This window comes from Onychostoma macrolepis, chromosome 17 (genome assembly GCF_012432095.1).
Source record: "Onychostoma macrolepis isolate SWU-2019 chromosome 17, ASM1243209v1, whole genome shotgun sequence".
Taxonomy (NCBI): Eukaryota; Metazoa; Chordata; class Actinopteri; order Cypriniformes; family Cyprinidae; genus Onychostoma; species Onychostoma macrolepis.
Window position 1 is genome coordinate 4,430,977 of NC_081171.1, and position 13,143 is coordinate 4,444,119.

Genomic DNA, 13,143 nt, shown 5'->3' on the forward strand with positions numbered 1-13,143 from the left:
TATAAAATTCAACATAAATATGACATTTACTTTGGCTTGATCAAGCATGTTTTGAGCAATCTTGGGCTCCAACTCAGCAGGTCTCCTGGATAGACTTTGCAATTGCTGTTCCGTATCTTGGAAAAGTGTTGAGAGTTCCTGTTTTTGCTCTTTAATCTCCCTCCAGCTACACGACAGCTCTTGAGAAGTGGTCATCCTCTCCTCAATCTGTAGAATTGACAATATCAATCAGATTATCATTAACTGTATAATTTCATATCCCATAGCAATGTTAGTTGATTCTGCATAATCAAACTCACCATCATTTTGGTTTCCTGTATTTTGGCAGCTGTGGCTCTCACAGACTCATCAGATAAATCACACACTGAACAAACCAGGTCCAGATACGTGCTGGCCTGCTCCTGTAGAGCCCTAAAGTGCTTCACCTGTGGATAAGCAGTCAAAAAGTAAATAAATATATTTAGGTTGTCTGGGCAACTTTCAAGCTGGTTTGTATTAGCATAGAATCATTCTGCAGCTCTGTGGTATCTACCTGTTTCAGAGCCTCTTGGAGGCCATAGGGAGTCTGCGTCTGCAGCTGGATCTCTTCTTTAACAGAGGACAGCCACGTCTGACACTGCTGCAGGGTGTCCTGATGGCTGACATGCTTCTGAAGTTCACGGTCCAGACTCTGATACACCTGATGAGCCAAATGTTAAACATTAGACTGAAATAATAAGATGATATTTCTGATAATGAGATCCTTTATTAGCAGGAGTGCTCACACGTTGAGCTGTGCTGCAAATAGCCGAATAACTGTCTCTGGTTCCCTGCTGGTGTGCCTGGATCTGCTGACTGATCTTTGCCTGGACTTGCTCTGTGCAGCTACTTGCGAGATGATCACCTTTGTCCTTCAGGCTGGTCAAACGCTCCTCAAAACCAGCTATCTCCTCCATTATTGCCTGAGAAGAAACAGGACAAATCATGTCAAATGAAGCTAAGAAAAGTCAGTAATTTCAAAAAGTCAGTAAAGTAATTAATTCCCCAAAAAATATGTACACATATATTTAAAAGTATAAAGATGTATAATATGGCAGGTGCTACAAAAGTAAACAGACTATGAAAATAAATGTTTATGTGAATGCTGCAAGGATTTTTGGTAGGTTTATTGATTGCAAGTTAATGTAAAGCTATTGTTCATGGGATATTTGAAAGCTATAATAGCAATAATAACAGTGCACACACCTTGTGTCTGGCTAGTTGTTGTGTGGCTGTCTCTAGATTGCCACTTTGCATGGAATCAGAGGTGACCAGCCTGCTAGACATCTGTAACAGCCATTTCTCTACTTCTTGTAGTTCACTGTTATAGTCTTCATGCTCTCTCACACTCTGCGTCAAACTCTGAACGTGAACCTACAACAGAACGATATTAGATAAGCAATAATGCATGGAATCTAGGTAGCCGAGACCATTTTTGCATGACAGTACCTTGGCATCACTGCATAATTCTTGATAGTCAGCTTTCAGCTTGCTGATGTTCTCGCTGATAGACGGGTCACGGATTGTTTCAAGAAGTGCATCTCCCTTCTCTATAACTGATTTGACTGCTGACTCGTGGGACTGGATGGTCTGCTGGATTGTCTAGAAGGGGACAAAGGAAGCACTTGACATAGTAAAGGGTTTACATGACTCTCTAAAGATGACTGCATTTGTCATCCTCATAACTAATTCAGTGCATGTATCTTCTTTACTCAACAAAAAAATAAGTGTTTTGCTCACCTTGTATTTGGCTAGCTGAGCCTTCTTTTGGTAAAGTTCAGCTTTTGGCTCCACTGGAGTCGCCAGCAGTGATTTTGTCTCTGTAAGCCAATGTGTTTGAGTCTTGTATTTGTCCAGGAAGTCTTTGGAGAGCTGTATGGATTTCTCTGTGGCACTGAGCTCTGACCGCAGAGCTCTGATCAATGCTTCCAGCTGGGAGAGTCGGGTGTCGACTTCTTCCTTGAGCTGCTCTGCCTCAGGCTCCTCCAGGAACGTCATGGCACGATCCGTCTTTTCACGCATGGTCTTCAGGAAGGTGTGACCCAGCTCCATGTCACCTTGCAGAGCCTGAGACATTAAATAAAAACTTTAACAGGCATGTGGACCTTCAGAAGTCATTCTATTATGTGACCCTGGACCACAAAACCAGTCAAGTCGCACAGGTATATTTGTAGCAATTGCCAAAAATACATTGTATGAGTCAAAATTATCAAAAAAAAAAAAATGTATGCCAAAAATCATTAGAATATTAAATAAAGATTATGTTCTATTAAGATATTTGTACATTTCCTACCTTAAATATATCAAAACTTAATTTTTTATTAGTAATATGAATCGCAAAGAACTTCATTTGGACAACTTTAAAGGTGATTTTCACAATATTTAGATTTTTTTTGCACCCTCGGATTCCAGATTTTAAAATAGTTGTATCTTGGCCAAACATTGTCCTATCCTAACAAACCATACATCAATGGAAAGCTTATTTATTTTTTTATTTAGTTATGATGTATAAATCTCAGTTTCAAAAAATTGACCCTTATGACTGGTTTTGTGGTCCAGGGTCATATATGCTGATTTGGTGCTCAAGAAACATTGAAAGCAGTTGTGCTGATTAATATCTTTGTGGAAACCGTGATACAGTATTCTTTGATGAACAGAAAGTCCACAGCATTTATTTGAAATAGAAATCTTTTGTAACATTATAAAAAGATACCTCTAGTTTTTTCATCTTCTTCTCCATGGCAACACGATCAACCACATCAGTGGTGGTGGTGGTCACACTGCTGAAGTTCTTTTGTGCTGTGCTCAACCAATCAGAGAAGGTGCCGAAGACACTCTGGGATTCTTCAATGTTGGAAACTTCCTCCTTCAGCTGCTTAATAGTGTCCTACAAACACATTTAAAATAGTCAAATTTAGCATGATCCTTTGTGTTATATAGATGTGTGTGTTTTAAGCCATTTTATAATTTAATGGCATAATTGACTAAAAATGTCCCAGAAATTCAGCTAAATCTGACTAAACCTAATGGTGACAAAACAAGTAAATATTTCTAAATTCTAAAATTTACCTTTTTTTCTGAAAATTGTAATCCTTTACAAATATAATATAATATAATATAAAACAATACAATAGTAGTTCATGGTATGTCCTGATTTAGGTGTGCGTGTGTTTTTAATACCAGCAGGTGTAGCAGCAGGGCATGATAGCGTGACGTGAGTTGTGTAGCTCTAGTGCTGACTCTGCTGCTAATGGGCGTCTCTTCTAAAACTTGTTGGGCCAGGACACTGAGACCCTCTATCTCCTCTTGATAAGCCAGCACCTCCTCATGCCAACCCTGAAGAGACATCACAACAACTTATCAGACATATATTCTACAAGAACAGCTCTCTTTGCAAATAAAACAAAGAGTGCTGGAGTATGTTAAACAAGAAAATGCGAATTCAGTTGTTCTACTTCAAAATTTTACATTTAATTGGATGTGTTAATTGCGGTTTTTGCATATTCGTGAAATTTACTAGCAATTTCGTCAGTAAAAATGGATTCAAAGTAAATTCTACGCCATTTTTTTCACTGTGTGGTTCCTGCACTAACCTTCAGGAGCTGTAGCTGTGCCTCTTTCGTTGCTCCGTCAGAGCGGCGGCCAGAGCGTAATTGTCCTTTAGTTTCCATCCCTTTGAGCCAGTTATCCAACCGCTGGAACTTCTGCTCTATCTGCCGGAGTTTGGCCAGAGCACTGTTGAGCTGAGATCTGATCTCACCCAGCCGGGTCTGATACGAGCCCCACTCCTGCTGGACCATCTCCAGACATCGGTCCTCTAACTGCGGGACGCCCCAGGGAATCACCTGCTCTCGGGTCACCAGCAGTGTGTTGAGCAGGGCTTGACCCTCTGTGCAATGCACCTGAAGCTCCTGGAGACGGATAATAGAGTTTTTTCTCTAATGCATATTTATATTAAAACCCCAAATAATCAAACTATTCAGCAGACATTACAAAAAAAAACTTGCACAGCAGATGCACAGTATATTGGCAATTACATCGGTATTTGCCAGTCTTTGCATTTCTTTAAATAAGTGACTCTAAACCAGGGGCCCTCAGCAAACTTAATGATTTAATTACAATTAAAATTATTTAAATATAAAATATTTTATTAATAACAATTCATTATTTAATAATAATAATAATAATAATTCTTATTCTTATTTTTAATACATTAAAACAATCTAACTTAATTAAAAACAGTATTCTCTTCTTCTGTGTCTGGTCTCAAAAATATTAAACAATTATGCATCTTTCTAGCATATATTATAATGTTTTGATGCCTGATATTTACATATTCTATATAAATATTCATATTTATTATGAGCATGTTATTTAAAAGCAACAGAAAAATCATTAAATAATATCATTTATAATGTCATGAACCAAAATGTATATAGACTATATCAGTGCATACATAATTAGTAATATTACTGGTAAAATCTCTCTCTCTCTCTCTCTCTCTCTCTCTATACATATATATAATAATACATCATTATTTCATGTAATTTTAAACAGTCATAAAGTGGATTCATATATTTTTGATAATATATTTGAATATACACGTTCTACTTATCTTAAGCATTTTATATTTGTTTATGATGCATTTAAATAATTTGCCAAATTCTTTTTTCTTAATATAACATAACTAAACAGAAAAAGCATTAGTAAAAATATCCTGCAAGATGTTTTAAAGTCAAGATAGATCAAACGAACAAATAATGTGTCACAATAAGTACTTCTTCTGACCTGAAGTTTGCGTAGTGTTTCCTCTAGAGTCTCGATGTCTCCCTCCAGCTGTGTGTAGCAGCTGAGTCTCTCCTGCTGCTGCTCAAGCCAGTCTTTAAACTCATGCAGGGTGCGCTGATATTCCTGATGGGCCAACACCAGTTCCTCCGCTTTGGCAACTGCACACTGTGGCAGAAAAATATTAACACAAGTCCATTAACACAAATATTCAGCATATTCTATAAGGTGACCAATGAGAGTGGTGTATTATACCTGGGCTTTATCTTTGACAATATTGTAGCGCTCTTGCAAGTCCTGAATCTCCAGCTGGGTGACATAGTGCTCAGCCATGTTGGATCCCTTCATGGATATGACATCCAAGACACTGCTGTGACTTAAAACATCCTCTAGGAGCAACTGAAATGAGAATGTTTGTATAGTATGTCAGGACTGACAACAACTAGAATGCAATTACTCAGAGACTCAAAGCATTGACTGTAACAGCATACTTTGGCTTTGCCCAAGTTGGTGGTTTTGTCTCTCATCTCAGAGCACTGTTTGTCTGCAGAGTTTAAAGTCTCTTCCACAGTCTCCATCCAGCTCACAAACTGACGCACATCCTCCTGGTAACTTGTCCACTGTGACAGAGCGCCCTCCAGTTGGCTGTTCAAACCCAAACACAACAGTCTTCAAGATCTCTCTTCTCATCAAGAACTGTTTATAGGGCTGGCAATATAGGGCTAGATTTTCTGATTTTGGTCGTATTGTTCACCCTTAGTGTAGATACTTAATATTACTTGATATTAATAAGACCATACTGACCTCTTGCATTGAATAGAAGCCGACAACAGTCCATCCCATGAGTCCTTGAGGTCCTCGATTTGTTGTCGGACCAGCTGTACACCCTCAGCAGAGGTGTTTCTCTGGACTGACTCTGCTCTTGTCAGCAGCATTTTCAGCTGTATCTCCTTCTCTTGGCGTGCCGTCAGCAAAGCCTGGAAAACATGGATGCATTCATGTGAAAGCACTCATTACAAGTAAACTACATACTAAGAGCCATGAAATTAAATACAAAGTCGAATACTTTAGCTGAAATGTTCAGAATGGAGCATTAGCGTACTACTGAATACCAAAAGTGGTATGTGAAACAGTATGCGATATTCAACAATAAACATTTCAGTTTTGCAGTATGTAGTATGCTAAACTGTTGTTGCATGACCTCACTACATTTTATGTTCGATTCATGTGGCATCCAGTTATCATTTTGGAAATAAAAATATGGTTATTTATGGTGACATATACTCTCAGTGGTGTTCTTCACCTCGAGTTTGATCATCCTGCTGTCTAGCACGTTCTTGTCTGCGGTGGGAGTGCAGTAGGTTTGCAGCATGTGACTGGTATCAGCGACCCAGTTCTGCAGCTCTTTCATGCCCTGCGAGAACAGCTGGTGCTCGGACACGATACGGTCGATTCTAGAGGCTTTTTCCTATTGGATAAGCACAACATAATTAGTTAAATAATCACATCCCTGAGATAAAGAGACTCCAGAGAGCAACTGCAGATTCAGTACATAATCATAACATACAGTTTAGTAATTAATCATCATCCGGTAAGGGAAGCATCTTAATAGAAACAGTAAATGTGTTAAAAGGAAAGCAGCTGAGAGATTTTCAAGTCATGTGGTACAGTACATTTATTAATTCTGGAGGTCTAATCCATATGATTTTTTTCTTTGTTTATTAGTAGATACTAGGCCGTGAAAATACCAACTTACACTGCTCTAAATGTCATTTCTGTGCAACAAATGAAAAAAAATGACAAGTGAAACTAAAATACAATATGAATGTAACATCAAAAGTTTAATTACTCCATATAAAGTTTCCAGATTAAAAGTGTTGTCCACCCAAAACTGAAACACATGGACTGTGTCCGAAAGCAAAGGGATCAAAATGCTTCCTTGACCAGTTAGTCAATGACTTAACAAACAGTGTTTATATGAAAGCACATCCTAAGAAACAAGGTTTCAGATGTCACAATGTCATGTCTAATGATATAGAAGAAATTCATATTTGTATTTTGCAAATCCAAGAAAATACTTAATGACCATAATGCTTCTTTAAATTATATCAAAAATCAAATTAAAAATTAAATGAAACAAATAACAATTAAACATTAAAAATGTGAACAAATATAAATACAATTATTTAAAATGCTTTCAAAAAAAAAAAATTTAAAAAATCAAACTAAATAAATTAATTAATTAAATTTCTAACTGAGTTGTAAATGAACTGTTCCAATCAGACACCATTTGGTGACAGGACATTACAAAAAAAAAAATAATTCTAAAACAAAAATAATTTTAAATAAATGAAAAAATAAATAAAAGTAAAATTAAATAAAAAATAAAAATAAAGAAATAAAAGATTCAAAAATACAAATAAACAAATAATTAATTAAATAAATAAATAAATCTAAATTTAGAAATTGATTTACTGTTCCAACAGACACCATTTGGTGACAGGACATTACAAAAAATATTATTTATTTATAAAATATTAAATGAAAAAATAAATGAAAAAATAAATTTGGTGTCAGAACATTACATAAACACTGGATTAGGACATATTTTGATGCCATTCAACCTTAATTTGCTGCCTAATAAACTCCTGGTTTTACAGTTTGTCGACCCCTGCAGCATTAGGGACAGGTAGCCAAGCAGGCAGACAGGCAGGACGTTACCTTGGTCAGGTTGCTTAAAGCTAGGTACTGAGCTGAGAGCTGCGAGACACGGTGCACAAAGCCCTTTCCGGCCGTGTGTCCGTCCCACAGCTGCTGGGCCTTCTCCCGCAACCTGTGCAGCTGAGACTCCTTAGAGGCTAATTCCTCTAGCAGAGACTGTGAAAGCACAGGCACATTAGCACAGAGCAGCATCGCACATACTTCTGTGACAGCAGATGATTAATAAAGCAACATGGCAGCACATGAACAGGACAGACCGTAAGACGGGGGACAAGCCATGTTAATATGAGTATGACAGAAATGCAGATTAAAGCATGACATGAGTGCAGCTGCCTTATACATTTGATCACATGCACTGATCATTCTGCATACATTCTGACATTAAAGTCAAAATGAAACACAATATGACCCTACTTACTTTTATAATACACATCCCCTGTGTTGTTATTGTAACTAAAACTAAAGTTTTGTTTGCATTCATTGAAACAAAGCTGAAATAAAATAAAACATAAATATAAGATGAAAAACTTTAAAAACAAAAATTAAATGGTGCCTTGGCTACTAACTGCAATAAATCCCGAAGTGCTAGATACTATTATTATAATATACCAAAACTAAATGTTTTTTAAATATAAAAAACATACACAAAAATGACTAAAACTAGAAAATGTTTCATTAAAAATGAAAACTGAAAATATAAAAATCATTTAAAATATCAATAAATACCTGAATAGTATATAAATAATAGTGCTGTCAAACGATTAATCCAAAATAAAAGTTTTTGTTTGCATTATGTATGTATGTGTATTGTGTATATTCATTATGTATACTGTATGTAATTACACACACATACAGTATATTTTTGTAAATATTTACATGTTTATACATTTATATATTTATATATATTCATATATATTCAACTTATGCTTTTCATATTATGTCACCAAAGCCATGCAGGCTGCTGCAAAATCATTTAATCAACAGCCAAAGTATAAATTTTTCTTACTGAATTTCTAATTGTACTGAGAAATTTGTCACATTATAGAAATTAAATGAGCCGTGAATGCTATTTCATGTTCACCTTAATCTATTCAAATTAAAAACAATGTACAATACATAAAAAAAAAACCTACTCTATGAATGAATAAACACAATAAAAATAAATGTAATGAATTTAAATTAAATATATCTCAAATAAATTGATTTAAATACTTAAAACATATATACATATTGACAAAAAGCCTGTAAAGTTCATTAGAGCAGTAAATACTCCGATCAGCTAGAATGATGCTTGTGAATGGCTCTTCTGCTAATGGCTGTGAGTGGAGCTGCTTTTGATTACGCTGTACTGCACCTGTAACCTGTGCAGCTCCTGTTTCTTGGCTGTGAGATCATGCAGCCGACTGCTACTCTCCTGAACGGCCTCCTCGGTTTCATTCAGCCAGTCCTGGAGCGGCTCCACGCTCGTTTCAAAGTCCCGCATCTGGGCCTGGAGATTCTGGAAGAAAACAATCAATGATGGTACATTTAAACAGAGAACGACTGATTTTTTGGTCTACTGAGGTCTATGATATAAATTATTTACTGAAGTACACCTTGAGATTGCAAGTAATGTTCTAACCTTTCAAGAAATATCGATTAACATGAATAATGAATGGAACAAGATTTTTAGAACATTGCAGGTAGTTTTTATTGTGTTACAGGCCCAAATCAAAAGAGTCTCAGATTCAACAGATGTGGGAATTTATGATCAAATGACAGTCAGACACCTGTAAGGCATTTTCTCTCTGATGCAGGTTCGTCATGAGTGTTTTCCAGTCCTCTCTGGTCGTGTTGATTTTGGCTCTGACCGACTCTACTCTGTCTTTGGCAGCGATACTCATCAGTAGCTCTCCGCTGGCTGCCACTGTGTTCAGTTTGCCGTGGCCTTGCTCACGGTCACTCAGAAACTCCTGCAATAAGAACTTACCCTCAGAATCGTAACTGAATTGAGTGGAAAATAATAGTAAATCAATAAGATGTTACCTGGATCTTTTGCAGGCTGGACGATGCTTCAGCCAGGTTCTGAGGCACATCAAAACATTTGGCCGTATTGATTTTGGCATTGACCAGCCACTGCTGGAAATCTCGAAAAGCAGCACGGAAGCGCTGCTCCAGGAGCTTCTCCTTTCCTTGACACTCCCGAGACGCCTGGAGACTGAGGCTACGGGGAGGAAGAGAGATGTTACAAACTACTGATGCAAACGAAGCGACCTGAACATTGATACCATGTAGTCTCAGACTCTGTAGACACAAATATGATTCTACACAAACCTTCCTTTCATTTCCAATGCTGTTTGTGTTTCCGTTCAATTACTGAATGAGCTGCTGTTTTGTTGTATGCTGCTAGACTATTATTATAGTCGATTTTCATTGATTTCAGATTCAGACTGTTATTGGTGGTTTTAAATGTCAGTCTCTCCTTCCATCTGATTAGGTGATTATCGGCCAGTCTGTCTCAGTACTATTTTTGTATGTTTTTATATTATAACTATTTTAATTATTAATTTTGAATTAGCTGTTAAGTTTTATATTTTCAGTTTAAATTAGAATTTTTAAGTTATATTAATTTTGCCATGTGCTTTTTGTAATTTTATTACCTTTTTTATAATTTATATTAATCTTTTATTTCTTTTTTTCACTTTTAGGTTCAATAATTTTAGCATTTAAACTACTTCGGTTAGTGCTAAGGTAACATTTCTAATTTTCATTACAAAAATTTTTTTTTCCATTAATAAAAATTTCGATCTAATGTTTATATTATATTTATTTTAGTTAACAATAATAACACTATAGTCTCTCAGATCTTCTGCTAAAACTAGAACTTACTGTAAAACCTGGAAGAGTTGGTCTTAAGCTCTCTTACCTGTTGTATTCTTTAATGAGGGCGGATACTCTCTCAGACTGAGCGCCCAGATCTCTGGAGAACCGGCACAAGTCATTCAGCTGACACTTCAAATTGTCCGACATGGGCTCAATGTTTAGCAGTGCTTCCAGGGCGTCCTGAGTCATAAAAACATTAAGTACAGTGACTTTAGAAGAACAGAAATCTTTTATTATTATTATTTATAACTTGCTCTGTAGGCTTTACCTTTGCTATCTGCCATCCCTGCACAGCCTCTTCACCGGAGCTCATTTCTTCCACCTGCTGCAGTTTGATGCGCCACTCCTGCAGCTTGCTGCTGAACTCCTGCAGGTCCTGCTCCAGCTGCGCAGCCAGGCTGTTGAACTCCTGCTCTGAGTTGGCCATCTGAGACAGAACGCCCTCCAGACCGGAGCACACGTGTTTAGCTCCACGCTCCCACTGTTCCCAGGCCGAGAGCAGCCCGGACTCCTCTCTCTCCAGAACCTCACAGCCCACCGTGGATGTGTGGTCGCGTGTGGCAGCACCGCAGCTCTGCACACGGGTCAAGCGCTCATGCCCTTGGTTCCTAGAGTCTAACAGCCCCTAAAATTAAATCACAAAGCTTTAAAGTCAACATGAAAGCAAAATTAACTTCTGTAATAAATGTTATTTGTACAATACATCAGAGCACATTATAGTTTAACACATAAACATACCCTGACTTTAGAGAGTTTTCTCTGAATAGAAGCAGCGTCTCCAGACATGTCTGACCAGCGCTGAAGCTCTTCTTTAGCTGATGTGAGCCAGTCGTTCAGGTCACGCACCGACTCCATGTACTGCTCATGCTCTTTGACGATCTCCTCCATCTGTTGCACCTTATTCTGCAAAATAGGAAATTACACAAAACAACTCAAAAAATTCACCTTATTTCATTTAAAAATGTTTCAGGTCTTATCGTTAATGATTCGTTGATGTACATTATTATTATTATTATTGTTATGATTATATGATAATAATTTTTTTTTTGCTGATGTAACCAAGAAATCAATTCATTTCTAAAGCAATTATCTTGCTTATTTTCTCAATCCAATAAAATCTTGATGTGCATGTAAGAAACTCTTATCCTACATTATTTTCCACTAAACATTTTTCTCCTCAGATGTACATTACGGATGTTAAATCTGTTTCATGTTGTTTTAAGGCATTCAGTAGACGCTATTGTATAGAGTGAATTACCGGGAAGTGGTTTATGTATTGTATTGCATTGCATTGTGTGTTGTATTGTATTGTATAAAATAAAATTAGACGCTGGTGTTAAATTTATATCAGTAATATAATAATATATAATAATGTTTATCAACAAAGAAATTTGAGTTCAGGTTTTGAGTTCAGGTTTTGAGTTCAGGTTTAATAAAATATATGCAATATGCCATAATTGACAAGAATAGTCATTTAAAAATAAAATACTTCAAATTATGGATGTTAAATATGTTTTATGTTGTTCTTAAGGTGTGATTAGTGTGACTTACAGTAAGTGGTTTGGCTTCTATATTTAAAATAAAATGACATATTTTTACCTTTATGACAGCTGTGATGTTGGTAAACTGGGTGTTGAACTCAGATTTTGGTCCCTCTGCGAATGCCTGGTCTCCTGTCTTCTCATACAGTTCTGTGGCTTTCTCATTTAGACGTGTCAGTGCTGATGAATGGACCTCCACATCGGCCTGAATGGCCCGCAGGCGCTCCAGCAGTGAAGCTTTCTCTTTCAGCCCGGGCTGCTGCGGCAGAGCCACTCCTGCCTCCTGCTCCACCATCTCCATCCACTGCTGCAGCTGAGCTTTACTCTCCAGAAAACTGCCCCACTGAGCCACGGTCCACTCCAGACGACTGAATCACAAAAAACGATTATTATAGTATTCTGCCAAGTTACCGTGAGGCTTCATAAGAGGAGACAGGAACTCACCTGTGGCAGCTCATAGCGGTCATGAGGATATTGGCCCAGGAATCCTTCAGGCTCTTGAGCTGAGAGCGGATAATTTCCTGTTTATCCCTACTGCAGTTCTTTAGCACCTGTTCTCCCTTCCCTACAGTCATGTTGAGCTTTACCTCCCCCTCCCCCTTCATCAACAAGATGTCCTGAAATAATCAAATCATCAAAATGTCAATGCTCATATAATTTCAGAATAAATTTGTACTCAAAAATCATTAAAAAATGCATGCATTATTCATTTAAAAACTCAAAATGAAATTTAAAAAAAAAAATGGCCTGGCTATTATATTTATATCAATAACATATTAATATGTAATATCATTCATATCTAATATAATAATGATGACAGACAAAGAGTTCATGTTTAATAAAATACATGGTCTATAACTGGCAAGACCAGTAAACAAAACAAATCAAAAAAATCTGACTGTTATATTTACAACAATAATATATAATCTCTTAAATACATTATATGATAATGAGGATCAACAAAAAGTTTAAATTAAGGGTTAATAAAATGAAAGGCGTATTAATTGACAAGATTGGTAAAAATAAAATCAAATAAAATCAAATTTTAAAGGCTTTAGTATTATATTATATTATATTATTAATATAATAATGATTGACAAAGAGTTTGTGTTTAGGTTTAATTAAGTGCATTAGAGTGTGAGAAGTATTAATATTTGAAGTATGAGGAATTTCAACAAAAACATTTGCCTAGCGTGTACTATTACAATTAAAAATC

The 13,143-nt window shown here is 36.5% G+C and overlaps 1 protein-coding gene and 1 pseudogene across 1 annotated transcript in view; both read right to left on the minus strand.

Moving 5' to 3' along the window:
• LOC131523534 (NACHT, LRR and PYD domains-containing protein 3-like) overlaps positions 1–13,143 on the minus strand; it is a 454,982-nt pseudogene that overhangs the window by 179,707 nt on the left and 262,132 nt on the right.
• syne1b (spectrin repeat containing, nuclear envelope 1b) overlaps positions 1–13,143 on the minus strand; it is a 97,317-nt gene that overhangs the window by 47,502 nt on the left and 36,672 nt on the right. Inside the window, 24 exon segments of the mRNA XM_058749891.1 lie at positions 31–207; positions 300–425; positions 533–679; positions 765–941; positions 1,225–1,392; positions 1,468–1,620; positions 1,759–2,085; positions 2,732–2,905; positions 3,199–3,354; positions 3,612–3,929; positions 4,807–4,971; positions 5,059–5,202; positions 5,295–5,448; positions 5,608–5,780; positions 6,107–6,271; positions 7,525–7,680; positions 8,879–9,022; positions 9,294–9,476; positions 9,550–9,727; positions 10,430–10,566; positions 10,655–11,011; positions 11,125–11,289; positions 11,986–12,295; positions 12,372–12,544. Coding sequence (XP_058605874.1) covers positions 31–207; positions 300–425; positions 533–679; positions 765–941; positions 1,225–1,392; positions 1,468–1,620; positions 1,759–2,085; positions 2,732–2,905; positions 3,199–3,354; positions 3,612–3,929; positions 4,807–4,971; positions 5,059–5,202; positions 5,295–5,448; positions 5,608–5,780; positions 6,107–6,271; positions 7,525–7,680; positions 8,879–9,022; positions 9,294–9,476; positions 9,550–9,727; positions 10,430–10,566; positions 10,655–11,011; positions 11,125–11,289; positions 11,986–12,295; positions 12,372–12,544 — 4,527 coding nt within the window.